The 21,642-nt window shown below is 41.1% G+C and overlaps 1 protein-coding gene across 1 annotated transcript; it reads left to right on the top strand.

Annotated features, from left to right (window-relative positions):
* Positions 1–421: 421 nt before the first annotated feature.
* On the top strand, positions 422–20,186 carry LOC136423487 (piwi-like protein 1). The gene is made up of 19 exons (XM_066411656.1): positions 422–671; positions 2,107–2,707; positions 3,212–3,355; positions 3,939–4,153; positions 4,580–4,785; positions 5,425–5,619; positions 8,160–8,334; positions 8,703–8,760; positions 9,929–10,046; positions 10,317–10,434; positions 10,894–11,081; positions 11,728–11,806; positions 12,446–12,532; positions 13,534–13,647; positions 14,169–14,346; positions 17,955–18,102; positions 18,711–18,836; positions 19,391–19,538; positions 20,070–20,186. Exons 2-19 carry the CDS (start codon positions 2,125–2,127, stop codon positions 20,184–20,186), a joined length of 2,997 nt encoding a protein of 998 aa, XP_066267753.1. The 5' UTR covers positions 422–671; positions 2,107–2,124.
* The last annotated feature ends 1,456 nt before the right edge of the window (positions 20,187–21,642 follow it).

The raw sequence follows: 21,642 nt of genomic DNA on the forward strand, positions 1-21,642 counted from the left end.
ATCTGCTTGGAGATGAATGCATCCAACACTAAAACTCCATGGCAGAAAAATTTGCCTGGTTACCAGATCACCGCACTCCTGTCGCTAATCCTTCGGCCGGGGAAGCAACTTGCCCCGCCGCCACAGATAGCACACGGGCCCCTAATTACCTCCTGCGCGTTATGGTTTCGGAAGCCCACGGTAATAGTGCCATCTGTGCACATCAGAGATCCCGGGTGTTTGTTGAGCTAATTCTTGTCACATTTCCTAAGCAGGACACAAAGGAGTCATGAACCCCCCTACGGGAAGTTAACGACTTAATTATCTTCACACTAATTAACTTTTAACCAATCAAATCGCCCCGCAGAAACCAGTAGTTGAATGGCGAAGAGAGGATTGTTCTGATTGGTGGAAACGCAGACCAGCCCAAGTCGATGGAGGGACTTTCCCCCAAAGGACCGAACGTCCCATACTGGAGGAGCAGAGTTTTCTGGGACATTCACACACGTTTTCAGCACATTCTCGTCTTTGCTGGTTTCTTAGACGGGTGTTAGACCTCGAAGAAGACGACTGGAAGATGTGTGAAGCTTAGACGACTGAAACGGTGAGCGTCGGGCCTGTTTGTTTTTGTCCAAGACTCCAAGTGCAGGCAGACTTCAGTTGAAGAGTTCACAAGAGGTGAAACGTCTGAGGTAGGATTCTTCAATCTCGCTAAGTTGTCAGGCATTTTCAAGAATAGGGTTAGTTTTGGGGGAAGCTAAGTAAATGTACTTTGTGTTTGTTGCATTTGTTGTAACGTTATGTGTTTGTAAGTGTCTGTGACACAGTGTGTGTTGTATTCTGCAGAGAAATTCTTAGATTATGACAAGGGTATCTGATGATGTTTAGTGTTCGAACCGAAAACGATTATTTTGATAGATTCATACTCAACAGCTTTTGCTATTTCCTAGCCTGGATGTCAGACCCCGATCTCTATATTACAGTATCTATCTCAGGATCAAGGGAGCTGCTATAGAATTTCCTCGGGGGCATGTTGGTCCTAGAGCCGAGGAGCTGGCCTGTGTAGGTCCTGGAAACAGTCTGGCATCCAGGCTCGACTTGTCAGAAAGTTGTCTTTAGCCTTTTCCCTAGTCGCAGACCGAAATCTTATGGATTCCCTCGTTTAAAACCCGTTATCTTCAAGCAAACCTGAAGTTTTGGCTTGGGGGCATCGTGGTAGGTTTTCCAAAACGTGGTTCACAAGGGGGGAAATTTGAGACGAGGAGAACACCCATTTTCCAGGAGTCCGTTCCACATTCCGATCTGGTGATATAGAGGTCAAGGGTCACCCTTGCTAGAGTAGAGTACTAGTAGACAGGAGAAAATTTCTTTGTCAAATTTGTTTGTCTGGCCGAAGAAACTCTACTCTACTCTACTCTACTCTAAATGCTGCTATATTTTTGTCAGGCATTGAATGTTCTTTTTGTAGCTGGTAGCCAAGAAAGTTCAAATCTTAAATATACTCTAAAACACAGACCCACAGACTATAAAAACAAAATCAGTTTTTAACATAAAAAAAACCCTGGATGTCACTCTGGCCAGATTTACGACAGGTATCCAATTCCCAAACACTAAGATGAGTCAGAACATGTGTTGTCATTCTCTTGGTCATTCTTCTCATCTCCTAGACACTGTTATTTGTCAGTTACTGTATATGCAGAAATTTTTGTGGTAGTTTTAATTGTTCGCTGTTGTTTTAATAGTACGGCGATATAAACACCTGAGGGTAGGGTGACATGGTGTGCTTGGCAAAAAATGCATTGGCAAGGCCGCATTGCTTGCACAAGTAGCACTGAGACACTCAAGGTCCCTACTGTGTGTGTGTGTGTGTGTGTGTGTGTGCGTGTGTGAGTGTATGTGTGTGTGTGTGTGTGTGTGTGTGTAACACGTGCAAAATTTCACTTCATTTTGTTTCCATTTTTGAAAATAAAATCATTTGATATTCACCTATTAGAATAATTAGTTAAAATTATTTATTTCGTTTCATTTTTCGAGGCCACATTGCACAAATAGCCCTGAGATTAAAGTTAAGGTTTCTTGTGTATTTGTATCATATTTCATTTCATTTTGTTTCCATATCCATCTTAGGAGCGACCTTGAGAAACCATGTCACAACAGCAGCAGGGGAGGGCACGAGGCCGGGCACGAGGCCGGGGGAGGGGGGCAACCAACGAGCCTCCACCGCGCAGACCAGGCACTCAGGCACCTAACCAAGGACCACCCGGGATGCAGGCGGGTCAACCAATGGCAGCACAGGGTGGTATTAGGCCACCAATGGCAGCTCAGGGTGGACCACCAATGGGAGTGCAGTACGCTGTAGGTCAACCAATGGGAGGTCAGGGTGATCAATCAATGGGAGCACAGTACGCTGTAGGTCAACCAATGGGAGGTCAGGGTGGTCCACCAATGGGAGCGCAGTACGCTGTTGGTCAACCAATACGAGCTCAGGGTGGCCCACCAATGGGAGCGCAGTACAGTGTAGGTCAACCAATGGCAGCTCAGGGTGGCCCACCAATGGGAGTTCAGGGTGGACCACCAATGGGAGCTCAGGGTGGACCACCAATGGGAGCGCAGTACGCAGTAGGTCCACCAATGGGAGCAGAGAGTGGAGTTGGACAGCCAATGGCTGCTCCTGTTGCTACTGGTAGAGCCCGTCAAAGGGGAGGGGCAACAGCAAGAGCACCCGGAGGTCAGTGAATTGCTAGAGTTAAGTTACCCTTGAGTCCAGAAATTTTCTATGGGGCCGCTAGCGACTTGCCTCCGGAAAGCAAGACTATCTGGCCGACGGAATTAAATAGCCGAGGGAGTTGTAACACCGTTGGCCAGATGGTGTTGCTCTACAGGGGAAGTTGCAAGCAGTCCCGCAGATCTCTGACTGTCGAGGATACTAAAGTCTAATTTCTTTGCTGAAATGTACTCAGATAATTGTTAATATCTACTTGTGTGACTTGTTTCAACCTGAAAAATAAACAATTTAAAACATGAAACTCTAAAACTATTGGTGACAGTCCACTATTCATTGTATTTGTTGAAAAAAGCTAGGGGAATTTTCCCTGAGTACAGTGCATGTATACTGTACATTGTGTCTGTCATGATGAATCAGTGTAAGAGTAAGCTCTTCAGTAAGCTATTACCTGGTTCGAGATACCTAGTCTTTCTGAGTTTCTTTCAGTTTTCCTTTTTTGTTTTTCAGCACCGCCGACTTCTCAACTGGAGGCCCTTACCCTGGGGGACCGACCCGGGAGTGCCCCAGGGGGTGGGGGTGCCAGGAGGAGGCGGGGTGGGGTTGTTGTCGAGGAGCCCCACACTAGACCTGGGAGCATGGTGAACAAGAAAGGTCAGGCAAAATTCTACGCTTTACGGTTTGTACTGCACATGTGCAAGGTCAAAGGTTAAGGCAGTTCTTGGATCATGCTTGATACCTTATCCAGACATGTTTGGTTTATGTCTCACGGAATGTTCTCACACTTTCTTTGTTTGAGGACAACAAATCCTTTCAACTTCTGATGGCTTGACTGTTGAAATGTGTGTTTTCTCGATTGGGTATGAAAAGAATAAAAAGTAAAAAGAATATAGCTTTGACCATTGGGTGATCCGACCTGCTGTCAGGCTGGTACCTCAGGTGACGTGGAATATGTGGCTGCTCCAGCTTTAAATTTCTTTCTGCCCAATTTTTGTTGTCAAGTTGCTGTCATTTTATTGCTATCAAAAATACAATTTCATTAATTTCATGTCATGAAGTTGAGATTTTTGGCCAGACTGTGTGAAATTTTTGTCGGTCCCCGGACAAGTACATTTCTGTCCTGGGACAGAGGGACGGGTCCTAGAGACAGCCATTTAAAGAATACACCTTGTACTATTCTCTGCATGTATCTAATGTAATATTTTGTTGTGGATTTACCCTTTTTTCTTTACTATAGGCACCACAGGGAACAAAATCAACATGATCACCAACTTCTTCAAGGTCAAGCCGAAGCCGCAGTGGGTGCTGTTTCAGTACCACGTCGAGTTCTCACCGGAGGTTGACCACCGCAAGGCACGCATAGCCATGGTGTACGGCCAGGAGGCTCTGTTGGGGGATACCAAGATCTTTGATGGGATGATCCTGTTTCTGCCCAAGAGACTGGAAAATGATGTAAGGGAGATACCCTTATGTACTGACGCCCCTATGTTTCCCTACTTGTCTGTCTCAACAGATACTTTTATTGCCATTCTGACCGATGATGATCTTTCACTACTTGTTCCACAACTGAGAGCTTTTCAGTGTACCACTGGGTTCTAATAATAATATAGGTCACATCATTATTATACTGTCCAAATACCAGTCTGAAACTTTTTGTCTACAACACCAGCTTCTTTCCTCCAACAGCAAAATTATGTAGCTCTGTCCCTGAAAAGTGTTTCCAGCTCCTACGTAACAACCCCTGCAAAACTAATATTCACTGCTGTCTCCTAGCATAGTAAGCTATATCTCCCATCTATTTAGTTCAGTGATCTCTTGGCCTTGCACTGAGCAAACTTGTAAAAAAAATGTCTGACTTTCCTTTTCTACCGACTCTAGCAAACGGTTGTGTACACCAAGCGGAAGACGGACGATGCAGACATCCGCATCACAATCACCCTGACCAATGAGGTTCCTCCGACCTCACCAATATGCCTCCAGATCTACAACATCCTCTTCCGCAAGTTCCTCAAGAACATCGGCATGCAGGAGATCAACCGTAACTACTACAACCCCGCACTGAAGGTGGCAGTGGAGCAACACAAGTAAGGAATTTTCTTGTTTGAGCAACGCTCATGAAGTAGTGGCTTAGGCATCCCCACTGGCCCTCTTCCCACAAAGCATCTCCAAGCAGCACAAGTAAGGAATAAACCTGTTCACAATTGCAGTCCTTAGGACGGGATGGGAAGCAATGGTCCACTGTTCATTGTACGAAAAGAGCACTATGGACCTGTAAGCTACTGTACATGGCATCTGTCTTCTCTGTCATGACCAGCGGAAGATAAGCTTTTCAGTGAGCTTAACTGGTGAGAGATCAGTTTCTTTCTTTTTTTCTTTCTTAATGTTGTTGTCCACCTCCCCCCATACTTGAGGTGTGACTGGGATTCGTGACTTCCATTCCGCAGTGCACGGACGTTTCTCTGCCCCACTTCAGCAGAACTTTCATGCTCAAGCTAATGTTGAATGTCTTTCTCTCCTAATCTCAGACTGGAGGTGTGGCCGGGTTAACATAACATATAACAGATAGATAACTTTATTGCGCAACAATTGTACAAGGTACAAAGTATGGCTGGTACATAACTATAGTTTTAACATGAATACATACCTGACATACAAACTACATATACAAATATATACACAAAACTTGACAGACTTTGCTATTTTTGTCCTTCTCCCAACCCCAGACTGGAGGTGTGGCCAGGGTTCGTGACCTCCATCTTGCAGTACGAGTCGAAGACCCTCCTGCTGGCGGATGTCTCACACAAGATCATGCGGACCGACACCGTGCTCGACCTCATGTATGACCTGTTCGCCCGGGACCAGCGCAACTTCTACGAGAAGGCCACCAAGATGCTCGTGGGAGAGATCGTCCTCACCAGGTGAGATATCAGACTTTTACTAGTACTTCTGTCAGAAGACTGTCATGAGTTGACCATGTTCAAAGGTTGTTACATGATCTGAGGTACAAAATCGCCCCAGGACTGTGGAATACAATGTTCTGCTATGCAGAAAGTACTGTTTCAAAGCCTTGGACTTGAGACATGCGTTTCCTGAGATTGTCACCTCTGTACACAAATATCCAATCTTATCCCGGAATAGTGGATAACAAAGTTCTTTGTAAACAGCCAATTAGCAAAGAGTTTATATCTTGCTAATGTTTTGGTGACCATCTGTCAGCTTCCTCACTGGGCAATGCTAACTGGTTCTACTCTACATTCTTCCCACTGAAGCAGCAACACCTAGCTGCAGTGGGTAGTACTGTACAACCAGTCAGTATTGCCCTCTGAAATAAAAGTTGACAGGTGATCAATAATGCACATGCACAGTTTAATTTGACAGGTGATCACCGAAACATTGGATAAATATGAACGCTTGGTTGTGTACAAAGAACTTTGGTATATCCAGTGACTTTTTTTTTTTTTTTAACATAATCTTTATTCATTTTTGAAAAAAAGACACAACAATACAATGTGGATATACAAAAAGCAACCTAAGCCAGGAAAGACAATTTGCATTTTCCCAACTAAATTAATTTTAACAGTGCATAACCAATGTGTCCCCACTTTAACAAGTGTTTCTCAATCTTCTGTAAGTTTTGGGCGATGATGTACTCAACTTTGTAATAATAGTGTACATAGGCTAAAAAGCCATCTATTGTAGGAATTTTTAAATGTCTACATTTAAAGATATACACCTTGGCAATTAGTAACAATGTGTTCAGAATGATAGGATAGCCTAATGAACCAAATGAAATAATTTTACTTGTAAATCTAAATTCCACGTTCATATGCTTTCTGATCCAGCTTTCTACATCCCCCCAAAATTTTACAAGATAAGAACATTGACAAAAGATGTGGACGGGAGTTTCCTCCTCAGTCTTACAATAAGAACAAAGTGTATTTTCTGCTAATTTCCATTTATAAAGCTTATTCTTAAGAGCAAGAAAATTATGCAACAACTTAAATTGAAAGGATCTTAAATAGGAGTCAATAGTTGTTTTATAGGTCAGACTGTAAACTACATCCCATTGTATCTGGTCATTAAACAATTCTATCCAATATTCCTGGGCTTTACAATGGAAGTCAACACATTTCCTTTCAACTAAGTAAAAACGGTACAATTCCTTGTTTATCTTAAGTCCTTTTACCCACTTGGAATATTTTGTAACAGGCATAATAGCTGTTTCACATAGAGAAATACCTTGAATACTTTGTTTCCATTTAAAGGGAATACTGGATAACAATTGTATGAATTTAAGCTCATCACAAATTCTTCCATATTTACCAATAAATGATCTGTATGTCATAAAGTATCCATCCATGTTCAATAAATCATTAACAAACAAAATTCCTCTTTGGCTAAAGGTTTCCCAGAAAAAAGGTAGTCCATCAATAAGTATATTGGAATTGAACCAGAGAAATTGTCTCAAGTATTCAGACATATTATCAGGAGGTTTTTTCTGGGCCTTCAGCCAGGCTAACATCACCTCTTCAAAGAAAGTACTTAAAAGTGAGTGTTTAGAAACAACATTGTGAAAGTGTGCTTCGGTAAGTTGTAAGAATGGAAAAATATCATAGTTAAAGTGTATACAATGATTTAACATCTTCCTACAAAACCAGCTTTTGTTCAAATACATTCTAGGAACCCATGCTGCCTTAAGTGCAGCATTAAAGGCTTCTAAATTGATCAGTTTTAATCCACCATATTCATACATATTATAAACTATATTCCTTTTGACACGTTCTGGCCCTCCTGACCAAAGAAACTTGAATACCTTTTTCTCATAAGTCTGAAAAAACTCAGCATCTGGAGAGGGCAGTGACATGAATAAATATGTAAACTGAGACACAACCAAAGTATTTATCAGTGTCACTTTGCCATACAGGGTAAGAGTCTTTCCTTTCCAAGGCTGGAGTATCCTATCTACTTTTTGTAGTTTTCTACTGAAATTATCAGAAATCAAAGTGTTCATATCTTGGGGAATGTGAATTCCCAAAAGGTCAGCTGGACCATCTGACCACTTAATAGGAAAAGTACATGGTAGTTGAAAACCAGTGTCCTTCAGTGGACCCATTCTTAAGATTATACATTAATGTCAAAATTTGGCACAAGCCCGGAAATATTTGAGAAGTTTTTTAACTCTAAACATAATGTTTCCAATGTTGTAAGAGCAGGTTTGAGGAAAAATTCTGTATCATCCGCAAATTGAGACAATTTGCATGGCTCTTTTCGGCACACCAATCCTTCAATATTTTCATTTGCTCGCACTCTAATGGACAACAATTCTACAGATAAAACAAACAAATAGGGCGATAATGGACAACCTTGTCTTAGCCCCCGGAGAAGCCTAAAGGGCTCTGATAAATATCCAGTGACTTACCAGCCTTATGAGACCTGGTTTACAACTGTCCCTGTACAGATATAACAACCAGACCTACCGGATCGATGACATCAGCTGGGATGAGCATCCCGCCGACCGGTTCCGGATGTCTGACGGGAAGGACATCAGTTTCATGGAGTACTACGAGCGGCAGTACAACCGCAAGATCGAGGACAAGGACCAGCCTCTGCTGCTGAGCAGGGCCAAGAAGAAGGTACTTTTTTTCTAATTTGTTTGGTAAAGATCAGCATCCTTTTCGTAACAGGGCTGTAAAAACTGGGTGCATGTTCACTTTTGTGCACCTAAAATCAGAGCTGTGCACCTGATTTTTAACAATGAGTGCACCTATACAATCATGTAGATATTTGTGTAGGATTACATACATGATGATGACATACATGAAGGTACTAATTGTACACCTGTGTTCAGGATTTGCTGACATATTTTTCTTTATGTATGCTGTGCTACTAAATTTCTGCACACCTAATTTTGTTGGTTTGGTGCACCAGTGCAACTGTTCCTAAAATTGAATTTAAATGATATCCTTTTGACAGTCTAGTTTTCTCACTGTTACACTTACAGACAAAGGAGGGTGAAGTCCAGATCTTGAAGCTGATTCCTGAGCTGTGTACTCTGACAGGTGGGCCTTCTTTGAAATCTTTTGTCATCTCAATTGAGGTGAAACAACTGCTGGCATGTTCAGCCAAGCACACTGAGTCAGACCTTCCCTTCTCTAAAATCGTGTTTGGATTCTATTACATACAGAGGTTTGACGCTAGGGGAGATAATTTCCGGATGAAAATTATACAGAAGTAATCTTCATATTTTTTTTATTATTTTTTTTTATTTTTTATTCATTTTCCATCCAACAACATAAACAACACAGTCAGTAGTTCAGTAACATAAATAAGTGTCATATACAAATTGACGTCAGTAATAACTTGTCATACAAAAACAGTGTCATATAAAACAAAAACTTTCTCCGTCCAGTAACAAGTGTCATATACAAAAGAAAACTTTATCCATTCAATAACATAATTTCAATCAAAACATAGATAATAGTGTCATTTGAAAAACTGAAACACAACTGAAAATAACTTATTGTAAACATAAACATAAAGTCCCCCATTTCCCCCTGTGCTTTTCCAGTTTTCCCCTTCTTGCTGCAATCAAATATTCTGCTTGTTGAAAAAAGTTAACATATTTGGTAAAGGAATTTAAACTTAAATGACCAGCCTTTCTCCTTTTGTATATATAGGTTTTGGCTAACAGGATTATAACATTATTATCTCGACCCCCCGAGATAAATTTCCAAATATGATATTAAATGCATTTAAGTTTAAAAGTTGACCTGTTTTCTCATAAAACCAAGATTTAATGTCATCCCAAAATTTTATTAACTGCGGGCAATCCCAGAAGACATGAATGTATGTTTCTTCCTCTAGATGACAGAAGGAGCATAAAGGGTTATCTACTAGTTTCCAAATATATAATAATCGATTAGTAGGCAAAAATTTATGGAGAAGTCTATATTGGAAATATCTAGTCACAGGGTCTATAGTACTATATATCAAAGACGTATACACTATTTTCCAGGGTATAGGGGAATCAAAGAGGTACAGCCATGCCATTTGTACATTGTGTGGACAATCAATTAGCTTTTCAGATAAGAGAAAAAACTCATACATATCTCTATTGATCTTAATTCTAGTCAACCATTTACTATTATGTTGTTCTTCATATTTTGTCCAGTTGTAGAGATTGTATTGTCTTTAAACATAAGTGCAAATTTTTTTTCCTTCTCACAGGTTTGACGGAGGAGGCTCGACAGAACTTCCACGTGATGAAGGACATCGCGGTCCACACCCGCATCACTCCCGACCGGAGGAGCGTCACGCTGCAGAGGTTCATCAACCAACTCAACAGGTGGAGAACAAACTTCTCTGTACACAACCAGAGAGTTAATACCTAGCCTGACCATCTGTCACCTTCCTTATTATAGGGCAATACTTACTGGTGAAACTCCACACTGCAGCTTAAGTCAGTACTGCCCTGTTGACCCACACCACTTATCAGAAACAAACAAACAAATACCCCAACTGACTACACAACCTCTGTCTTCACCTAGGCAAAGAGATAAATACAGCAAATAGATAAAAAGCGGACTTTTAATACTTCCCTGCCTCATTACTACAGCAATGCTGAAGTGCAGAAGGAGATGAGGGGTTGGCAGATCGAGTTCGACCAGAACCTGCTCCAACTGGAGGGACGCACGGTGCCGAAAGAGAAACTCTTCTGTCGTGATGGACAAGATGTATGTTGTTAAGATTCGTTCAAGATTCTTATTAGTCACAGAAATTAACGTGGTCAGCTCTACATTAATTTTGAAGTCGTCTGGCAAAGATGATCAAGGCATTGCTCGATCAAGAGGGGAGAAGAAGATGCAGATATTAAAAAAAGAGATAGTATAACATCAGAGAATGGACAGGGCTCAGTCAGACCCTTCAGGTAGCAAAAAAAAACAAACAGAAAAGGTTTTGAGGAAGGCGGTTGACTGAGTATCTGTGGTGCCCCAGTAGTCAAGAAAAAACTTTTTAATACCTTTTTTAACCCATTATTTAACCTTAAAAGTTTACATACTCTTTGGCCGTGGCCATTTTTCAAGATAAAATTTTTGAAAATGATCAAAGCTTAAGATAAACCGGATAGTGTGTGAGTTAAATATTTTTTTTGACATGTATTGACTGAGAACTATATCTGGTCCACTTTCCAGCTTGACTTTAAGCGTGAGAGTGCAGACTGGTCGCGAGAGCTACGGAGCCGTGCCCTGCTCAGCACCAAGCCGCTGAAGGAGTGGCTCCTCATCTTCCCCAAGAGGATCTCTCAGAACGCAAGTGACTTCCTGGGAGCCCTGCACAGGGTGGGACCCGCCATGGACATGCAGATACACAACCCCATCATGTAAGTGTAAAGGGTAGAAAAGGTAACGGTAGTCCCATTGCCTTTCTTGATGCCGTAGGGGCAGTGGGTTGTTATCCACTGTGTCTAGCGCACGGTATTGGAAGGTGGAATCCATCCCTCTGCTTCCACCACCGTCTACCTCCACAACCGAAGTCAGGTTTCCAATTTTTTTTACCTGGGTGGAGTGAGGAACATTGTATCAAGTGCCCTAAAGGGCACAACATCGATGACATGACAGGATTCGAACCCAGGACCTCTGAGTTTTGGGGCAAACATCCTGCCATGGACATGCAGATCCACAACCCCATCATGTAAGCACTAAAAACACCCCATTTCCTCTAGAGGCCTTGATAGCTGAGCAATCAAACATTTGACGGATCAGAATAGGTTTTTAAATGCTTTACATATTTTGTTGTCTTTTAAATCATGGTTTTCATCTTGCATCATATTCATACTGGAATTATAAGATCAAGGTTAACCAATTTTGATTGCTGTATGGTCACTCTGAGTGATTGCCGCCTAGTGGAGAAGGGACCATAAAAAAATGCAAAAGTGCGCAAGCAGACCACTTGGGACTGATAAGATTGATTGATTGATTGGTTGATTGATTGATTGATTGATTGATTGATTGATTGATGTATTCCAGGTGTGACATACCGGATGAACGCACAGAGAGCTACTTGCGCGCTATGAAACAGCTGATCAAGCCTAATGTCACCCAGATGGTACGTTCTGTAATTCAGTCATGCTCCAGTCATCATCACCAACATCTTCGTTTTTTTTAATTTTTAAATCTTCAATTCAGGAAAACAAAAAGAAAGGTACAGATAAACAAATCAATGTTTGTATTTCAAACAAAACAAATATGAGCATGATTCATGTTCAGTGATAAAGTGCTAGTATGTACCCAAACCCATCAGTTCTGTACTTGGGCTTGCTGCATACAGGACCCATCCCTCCGACCCAGGATGGAAATTTGCTTGTCGGGACGGAAAAAAATGTCACCCTGTCTGTCCCCAAAAATTGGAACTTCTCGACGTAAGATTGATGAAAATGCATTTTGTAGGCTTAAAATTACAGATTTGACAACGAAAATTAAAACATTGGATGGGACGGAAAAATATTTAAAGCTAGAGACAGCCCTGGCTGCATATTAGAAAACTGTTTGACTTGGGCCAACTCACACCAAGTGCTTTTACCTGGTGTGAATCGATAATTGATGTAAATTGCATTTTTGGCCTGCTAACTTAGTTGGCACAAAAGACAAGACAAGGGAGAAAAGTGCCTTTGAATTTTGCTTGTGGGTGTAGTTGGATTTTGACACTTTCTTTTAAGGTTGATGTTCTTTTCTTTTTCGTTCTCAGGTTGTTTGCATTACTAAGGGTGAGCGGAAAGACTGCTACGACGCCATTAAGAAGTTCTGCTGTGTGGAGCATCCCGTGCCGAGCCAGGTCAGTCTGTCTTTTGAATGAATTTACTTACTTAGACTTAGGGGCTCCCGTGTCGTCCGACACATGAGGCAGTTAGGTTGGCCCAGCAGGCTCGGTCAGCAGCCATCCTCCTTACATCCCTCCAGTTCAGGTTGGCTGCTCGGAGGTCCCTCTCTATCGTCTGTCTGTAATTCATCCTGGGGCGACCCCTGCGTCTCTTCCCCTGCGGGTTCCACTCCTGGACTTGGTTTGCCAGCTAGTCTGTCAAGCGCTAGCCTTGTACATATTGTAGCATGGCCTAGCCAGCTCAGACGCTGTTAACATCTTGTTGCAGACACTTGTTGCTGGTTGGTTCTGGCTCTTATCTCCCTGTTGGTAGTGAAATCATCCCATCTGATGCCCAAGATTTTCCGCATACATTTGTTGTCAAAGCCATTCAGTCTCTTTTCTTGACTTGATTTCCTTTTGAATGCTCAATCAAATATTCTAAAGCTGTCCCTCCTTGTTAATGTCTATAAGGATTCCTGTGATGTTCTACACTCCCAGTCTTTTAAAGTATTGCTACATGCTCGTGTTGTGGTTGTGATCTTAGATGTTATCAATGTCTAGTCAAAAACTTGTGTTATTTCAGGGTTTTATTGATGTATGATGCTATTTTAGAACAACTTTTGAAAACAATTGTCATGAATCCACAATTCATCAGCCAAAGATTTATATCTTTAGGAAAATCTCATAATTTCCAGGTCTCACCCAGGCATTGTCATGTTATTGTGTACACAGACAGATACACACACAGACAGACAGATACACAGACAGACACAAACACAGACACGTGTGCACACCAACACGCACACACAGAACACAGACACGCGGACACAGGCACAGACACCTGCACACACACACACACTCACACACACACACGCTCACACACACACACGCTCACGCTCACACACTCGCACACACACACACACACAAATGCTGACTCTAATGGCGAAGGTAAAAAAACCATTGAACATCATCAGGTTATCCGGAGCCGCACGTTGCAGAAGAAGCAGATGCTGATGTCGGTGGCCACCAAGATCGGGATGCAGCTCAACTGTAAAATGGGAGGGGAGCTCTGGGCAGTGGAGATCCCGGTAAGGACAAAAATTGACCTAGATTTTCCTGCATGAATAGCACATAACTTTTGTATAGTATTAGTATATGTACAAGCTACCCCTACTATGGACCTTTACTCTTGTCATTAAGAGCTGTGAACAGTGAAGATTCTGGTAGGATTACTATTAGAGCATAGGATGACAACATTTGATTTTCATTTGTTTCGTGTACCTGGTAAAACACCTGGTTATTGCTTGAGCCATCCTACATTGAATTCAAGTTAAAAACAAACTTTTCAATGGCACTACAACATCTGGGCAACTCAATAGCGATGTGTAAAACAATTGTTGACATTTGTATTTTGCATTGTCTTACTTTCCAGTTGACCAGTCTGATGGTAGTGGGCATCGATGTGTACCACGACTCTCTCACTAAGGGCCAGTCAGTGGGCGGGTTTGTTGCCTCCATGAACAGGCACCTGACACGCTTATTTTATTTTTATTATCATGATTATTGTTTGCAATGTGACATTTGTATTGTACATTTTCTGACTTTCCAGTTGACCAGTCTGATGGTGGTGGGCATCGATGTGTACCACGACTCCCTGACTAAGGGCCAGTCAGTCGGCGGGTTTGTCGCCTCCATGAACAGGCACCTGACGCGGTGGTACTCCCAGTGCACCTTCCACAAACACAGCGGACAGGAGCTCATCGACGGGCTCAAACACTGTCTAGTGGGTGAGTTCTTTCTTTCCATTTTCACGGACGATTTTGCATCATTCCTGAGCTGTAGCATATTGATTATACCTTTGTGAATACTAGACATCCAGGTCAGGAAAAGAGGAGTACAATTGAATGTCAGAGTCATTACCTTTTTGTTTATATAGAACTTAAGAATATTCTTGATGCCTTCCGTAAGTCCAAAGTAAACATTTCTCCTCATTGAAAAAAGCTGACGGACGGGCGCTTGAAACGTCTGAGTTTACAAATGTATTAATCCAGTAGTTACAGATTCAAATTTATTCCTCTCTCCAATAATGAGAGTAATAATGGTTCATTGAATATTATCACATAGGTAGATGGCGTCGACCAATCAGAAGCCTCCATTGCCCACAATAAGTGGTCTGTTATCATGCCATAACACACCACTTATTGACGTCATGTCAGAACACAACCGTTCCATTTTGTAGAGGGGGTATCTTTTTGATGAATCTTTTTCTTAACCTTGTTTAAAAAATCTTTATAACCGTTGCATTTTGTAGAGGGGGTATCTATTTGATGAATCTTTTTCTTAACCTTGTTTAAAAAAATCTTTATTGTCTTAGAATTCCTAAAAATTTCCTTAGAATACATGAAAAAGGGAAAACAAATTTAAAATTCCCAAAAATGTTCCGCGTGTTCCATTTGCTGTTGGCCAAAGAAACCACGTTCTGTCTAAGGTTCCGCGCGTTCCATTTCCTGCTGGCCAAAGAACCTGTGTTCTATTCAGGTTACCTGAGGTCATGTTGCAGGGAGATTCTTCAATGATAACATTTTCTGACTGACCTGAAACCGACCCTCCTATCCTGTGTGGTTGAAATAAATAAATCAGACAACAGTTGTACATATTCTTCATCATCTTCTGTTAAAAAAGGACATGTGAATTCTGAAATGCATTTCTTAATAGTATAAGGGATCTATGCGTCAAACAGAAATTGTCTACTCTTATATGCGTCAGTTTGGATAAGCTATATGATAATAACGTTAATGACCCGCCTCTTCCTCGGTGTACATGGTGTCATAACGCCTGGTCATGTGCTATAACCACCTCATAAAACCACCTCGTTCGCTTCGCTCACTCGGTGGTTTTATTCGGTGGTTATAGCACATGGCCAGGCGTTATGACACCATATACCCCTCAGGGCGGGTCATTAACCCTTAATTGAAAATTAACCTTTAACCTGCTAAGGTACTCTCATCTCCCAAATAAACATACCCCCCGGAATAAACATGCCCCCTGGACAAATCTTCAAAATCTAATAAACGTACCCCCCGGAATAAACATACCCCCTGGAAAATGACCAAATTGACACATAAACTGTGTCCATGCTAGTGATGCTACTAATCTGTCCTCGGGAAAGGAGATGATAAGCAGGTAGGTTCTTTTTATTCGTTTATGCCTGATTTACTTATTGAGATTTACCACATTTGTGGAAAGATTGAAATAACAGGTGACTATCACGTTTTCAAGATGTCAATCCTGACTAGACTACATGTTTGATACACTCACACTGGGAAGGACCCCTACTCTTTGAAACACTTTAATGTATAGTATGCTTTCAATTTTCAACAAGTGAAAATGTACATGATACATGCATTTTCTACTTGGAAATTGAAGCAAGTGATCAAGGAAAATTGTATAAAGTGACATCATCAAACACAAGTAGTCGCCAAACTTCTCAGTTCCCTTCACACCTACAGACTAACAGAGTCTACTCTTTTTTCAGATATGTATCAACATCTAGAACTTGAACAGAAAATTACAATATCCTGAATATATGCTCAGTGAAAATATTACTTATTTGTAAAAGCCAATATGCAGAAAAGGAGGAACTTGCCATTTATTGTGTCATGCATTGCATATAGAACAAAATCACATTATTACATATTGTTAAGGATATTATCGTATATTGTCCTTGGTTCATTGTTGTTGCAATCCAAATAATTTCAAATCCAAAAATTACCCTTGTATGTAGAAAAAAACTTTCATTTTGAATTTGAGAGACTAAATTGTCAACAAATTTGTTAATTAGATGCCTCAGGCCTGTACAATGTTGCAACATGGAGGTTTGGTGGCAACAAACCACAGGGTTCTCATGTTACACATCAAAGGGACTGTGAAAGGTTGAGCCAGACAGTAGCCATGGTAGCGGCACCAACACAGTAAGGGGCGGGGCTTACACCCAAAATTCTTGGAAAGCCTCGGCACTCTCTCTGTAGAGGAGTGATCTTTTTAAAAACATTTTTATGTGATAATAACGGTGACTAGATTGCAATCTAATTTTGTGTATAGACTTTTCTATGGAAACTTTGATTTGTTAAATTGTCATGCACATTTCTGACTGAGGCAATGGAGTTTTATTTATAGATAAAAAAAGTTGTTTCCCCTTCTTAGAGGTGAGCTCTTCCTTGCATGAGAAACATTCCCACGCACGGCTACCACTGCCGTGCGTCTTTACTGTGGCGATTTTCGAAGGACTAAATGTACATGTTTGTGGTAGGATTGAAATGTTCTAGTATATTTTTAAAGTGATTATACAGTTTCTAATGCTAAGACACAATTTTTACAAGGTGTTGTTTGTAGCTTTTCAAAGTTTTTGGGAAAGGCTGTATTTTAGCCTCCTTGATCTCACGTGAGTAATCTTACATGTGTACTTGAAACATTGTGTGCCGCTGGCATATAACGTTACATGTAATTTGTTTTTGGTTGTAACGTGCTTTGGTTTACAATCTAAACAGAGACTGTCAAAGTTGTTCATATGAAAAATTCATTTCAAAACTTCAGTGTACTGTCTTATTTTCTCCTAGTAACAACGTTACTTTGTAGCGAGATCGACCGATATGTTAGTACAGCCAGGGTTTCACAAATGCCGGGTCATTGTATCGGCGGGGAAATCCACGTCATTTGGTCGAAAAATAGCGATTTTGGAGCAAAGATATCGGGGAAATATGGAAAAAAAACTAAACTTTCGACATAAGGGGGATCTCTGGTAAGCAAAGCCCCGATGGATTTTCAAAAAAACAATAAACGTACCGTCCAAAATAAGAACGTACTGGGTGGATTTTGAGGCTGAAAAAAATAAACGTACCGGTACGTTTATTTGGGAGATGAGAGTAGCTGTTTGTACACAACAACCACAAGACCACATTACCACCTTCAAAGAAGACCCTTGTATTCCCTGTGGCACAAGCAATATATATAACACAACCCCATCTGAATCAAATTTTTTGGCTCTGTGGGACGGACTTCAATCCTAGGGTCAGCCCCAGCTCAGACTTGTTGTAAGGGATCGCATTTTTCATTTCGGATTATGACGTAAAGCAGGCGACCTCGTGTATGAGGGAGCTTCAGGCATAAGCACCTCTGCACCTAAAAGACTTCACACTTGTCACAAAGAGTAGGGGTGACCCGGTGTGCTTGGGTATAAAGGCGAGTCGTACCAAAGGTGTGCTGCCAATGTCAAAGTCAAACTAAAGTTGCACTACATATACTACTAGCTACTTGAAAAGGCATCATACTTTACTTCAATTGAGGATGGCTGCTTTACGGTTGACCTTTTTTACCTGTGATTTTCTCTCCCCCCTAGCATCCCTGAGGCATTACCAGGCGATAAACAAGGACTACCCCCAGCGAATCATCTTCTATCGGGACGGCGTCGGGGACGGACAGCTGGAGGCCGTGCTGGAACACGAGCTGCCACAGATCATCGACACCTTCAAGTCATGTGGATACGAGTAAGTTTTTGTATTTCTTTATCTTTTTTTAGATGACTTGTTTATTGAGATTTACCACATTTTGTGGCTAAAGGATTGACATTGCAGGTGACTATCACCCAGTTCTTTAAGATGTGAACACAGAGCTTAGACTAAGGTTTGATGACTTTGATCCACTCACACCAGGAAGGACTTCACACCTCTACTCTTTTCGATGAGTTCTTTGAAATTGCTCAAGGTGTGGCTTTCCTCAAACACAGGACCTCCAGCTTTATGTCCCATCCGAGAGGACGTCCCTAACTAAAGCCTCTCTCCTCAAGAGAGGAGATAGGTGTCAAGTACCAAAACATCCCCTAAGATTTTTATTGATTGATCATTTTTATTATTTATTGTCATCACCAAGTGCAAAATACATGAGCAGGTGAAAAATCACCCTGAATAGCAGTGTTTGCTTGCAATTTTTCAGAAATGAAAAATGACGCATATACACATCACGTACCAAACGATTAATATGAAAAGTACAATGTACCTTGGTTGTGTACCAAGAACTTTGCTATCCGCTCTTTTAGATACTTCCCTCATTTGTCTTTGTCCATCATGCTAACTTACTGCTGGTTATTGCTATGCAGGCCAAAGATCACTTTCGTCATCGTGAAGAAACGGATCAACACGCGATTCTTCGCTCGCGCCGGCCCGGGGCTGCAGAACCCACCGCCAGGAACCATCGTGGACGACGAGGTCACCAGGCCCGAATGGTTGGTAGCTGCTTGTTTGTTGTCCGTTTGTTGGTTGGCTCTGGTTTAGTCTTCTTGGAGACTTTCCCTGATACTAAATTTATAAACAAATATAGATACAATTACGCCAAAAATAATTACTCAAGCAACTGGATAAAGTTTTGAAACTTTATCCAGTTGCTTGAGTAATTATTTTTGGCGTATCTTACTACCTGGATGTCTAAATTTCATCAACGTATAGATACAATTAGTTAACAATTCAATACGTGACTCTACCTTATTCGACTTAAAGTTAGATAGAATTACAACTAGCTGACCTAGACCTAGATGTCACAGGGAGGTCTTTACTGACCACCTGCTCATATAGACCAGATTTTATAGGGCAGGCTTGACTGTATGTAAGGGACTGATAGCTTTGACCAAGTGCTCACAGTCATTGAGTTATTGATAATTGTGGCAGGTCTCCCATCAGTGTCCATGTATTCTTCCTAGTTTGATAGTCGATGAGTGAAACATACAGCCTAAGATTATGGACATTTGAAGTTTCCCAACCATTCTTTTATTTTTCCCTTCAGGTACGACTTCTTCCTGGTGTCCCAGTCCGTGCGCCAAGGCACGGTGACCCCCTGCCACTACAACGTGGTGTGGGACACCTCCGGCCTCAAGCCTGACCACATGCAGAGGCTCACCTACAAACTCTGCCATCTCTACTACAACTGGCCGGTAAGAGGGAGTCTTGTACTCCCACATTTTTTGTGTTGCATACCCTGGCTTCGAATACTAGTGGTTCTTTGACGCGCTCGAGGTGTGTCTCTCCTCAAACACAGGACTTTCACCTATCCATGGGGCATCCCTGACCAAAGCTTAGGTTCTCATTTGCACCTTGGGCCACACCAATTTAATTTCTTGGTTAACAGATTTTTATTTTCAAAAAAAGAAGTCATGAAAACTGATGGCTGGCCCAGCCTTCTGTTTTCATGATTTTTGTTTTCTAATTTTCTTTTTTTTTTTAAATAAAAATCCGTTAACCAAGAAATTGAATTGGTGTGGCCTTAGTGAGATGAAGAAATTAGTGTTAAGTGCCTTTTCCAAGGACACAATGTCAACTTGGTATATCAGTGGATTCCAACCCAGGACCTCTGGGACCTGGGCCAAGCACCCTGCCATCACACCAAGGAACACATATGCAGAAGATATGCCCCTGTCACACAGTCATTCATTCATCTATTTATGCATATTTTTATGTTGTTCCAGGGCACCATCCGAGTCCCCGCTCCATGCCAGTACGCCCACAAACTGGCCTTCCTCGTGGGACAGAGCATCCACACCGCGCCATCTGAGAACCTGGCGCAGACACTCTTTTTCTTGTAGGTCACAGATCAAGGGTCAGAGGAAGCAGTCATGAGCTGGCCATCTGACAACTAGACAAAAACAAATTTCTTCCTCAACATTTGATGGAACTGAAGAGAAGACATTTATTATGCTGAATTTGAAGTGCCAAAATAGATAGTAATGTAACTGTTTGAGAAGTTATAATGTTCCAGAGGTACATTGTTTTTTTAACAAAGCAAAAGGTTTTAACTCCGTCAAAAGCAAGTTTTATAAGAAGTGTGTTGCGTTCATGGTGTAACAGCGCGGTGCAAGCGCCACTTACTGACCATTCTAACTGGTCCAGACATTTTAGCATTAAGTGGTAAAATGCATAAATGTGTTTGTACGCTGGCCGGCCCCAGGAGCCGGAAGGCTAGTACTCGCCTTGTGCATTTCAGTAGTTCCCTCACCGGGAATCAAACCCGGGCCTTGGCGTTGAGAGCGCCAAATCTTAACCACTAGACCATATACAGTAGGGAGACACATTCAGGAGGTGTAAATGGGAATATGATCCAGCAGGGAAGCATAAGATACAGCTGACAAATCAATCCTTCAATAATAAAATGAACATCTTATAGACTTTTAAAAGCAGCATATTTTGTTGCATTCTCAGGATTACCACAGTTGATTTTAGAAATTAGATTCTCAATTTCTGGCTAACTTTTTGCTTCTAACATTCCTAACAAAAGTTATTCTAGATACTTCTTGGTATTATAATGGTTTATGGGGTTCTATTAAACCTAACTTGTTGAGCTTTAGCATTTAAATTAGAATAATTATGCTAACATGGTCTTTACTCACTGTTGCCCTGTTACTTGCAATTAGCCTCTGGGTAAGAACTAATCAATACTAATTATATGTTAATCTTTTTAAGAATACTATCAATGCAGAAATGTTCATGGGGATTTAATTTTGCAGTAGGGAGAAAATGGAGTGTTCACAATGGAAGCATTTCTGCATTTACAGTATAAGTTTGTATGAAACTTGTCAGCTTCTTTTAACACTTATATAAATTCTTATTTTACTTTCATAGAAATGACTTTTAGTCTAAAATACTTGAGTTCTGTTTTCTTAATATGATTAAACCCAGCATTTTTTTGCACATTTGATAATCATGTATTTTTTAAACAATATAATGTAGCGTCCTTGTTTGATTTATCATTTAAGATAAACTACATGCTCAGAATTGTCAACTATTAAAGTTAGCCTGTTATAACTAATAAAGCTTAACTGTTTTTATTGTTTGCCATACATTGTATCTGATGCAATAGTCGTGCAATAAAGTTTTATCTCATGGTTGAAAATTTTGTTGTTGACTTTTTTCTCTGTGAGTATGTGTGTGTGTGTGTTTGTAACGTTATGCGTCTGTAAATTTTAGTCTGTGCGTGTGTAACTGTCTGTATGTGTGTGCACGTGTGTGTTGTTTGGTTTTCACCAAGCATGAAATTATTCAAAT

The sequence above is a fragment of the Branchiostoma lanceolatum genome, chromosome 1, assembly GCF_035083965.1.
Source record: "Branchiostoma lanceolatum isolate klBraLanc5 chromosome 1, klBraLanc5.hap2, whole genome shotgun sequence".
Lineage (NCBI taxonomy): Eukaryota > Metazoa > Chordata > Leptocardii > Amphioxiformes > Branchiostomatidae > Branchiostoma > Branchiostoma lanceolatum.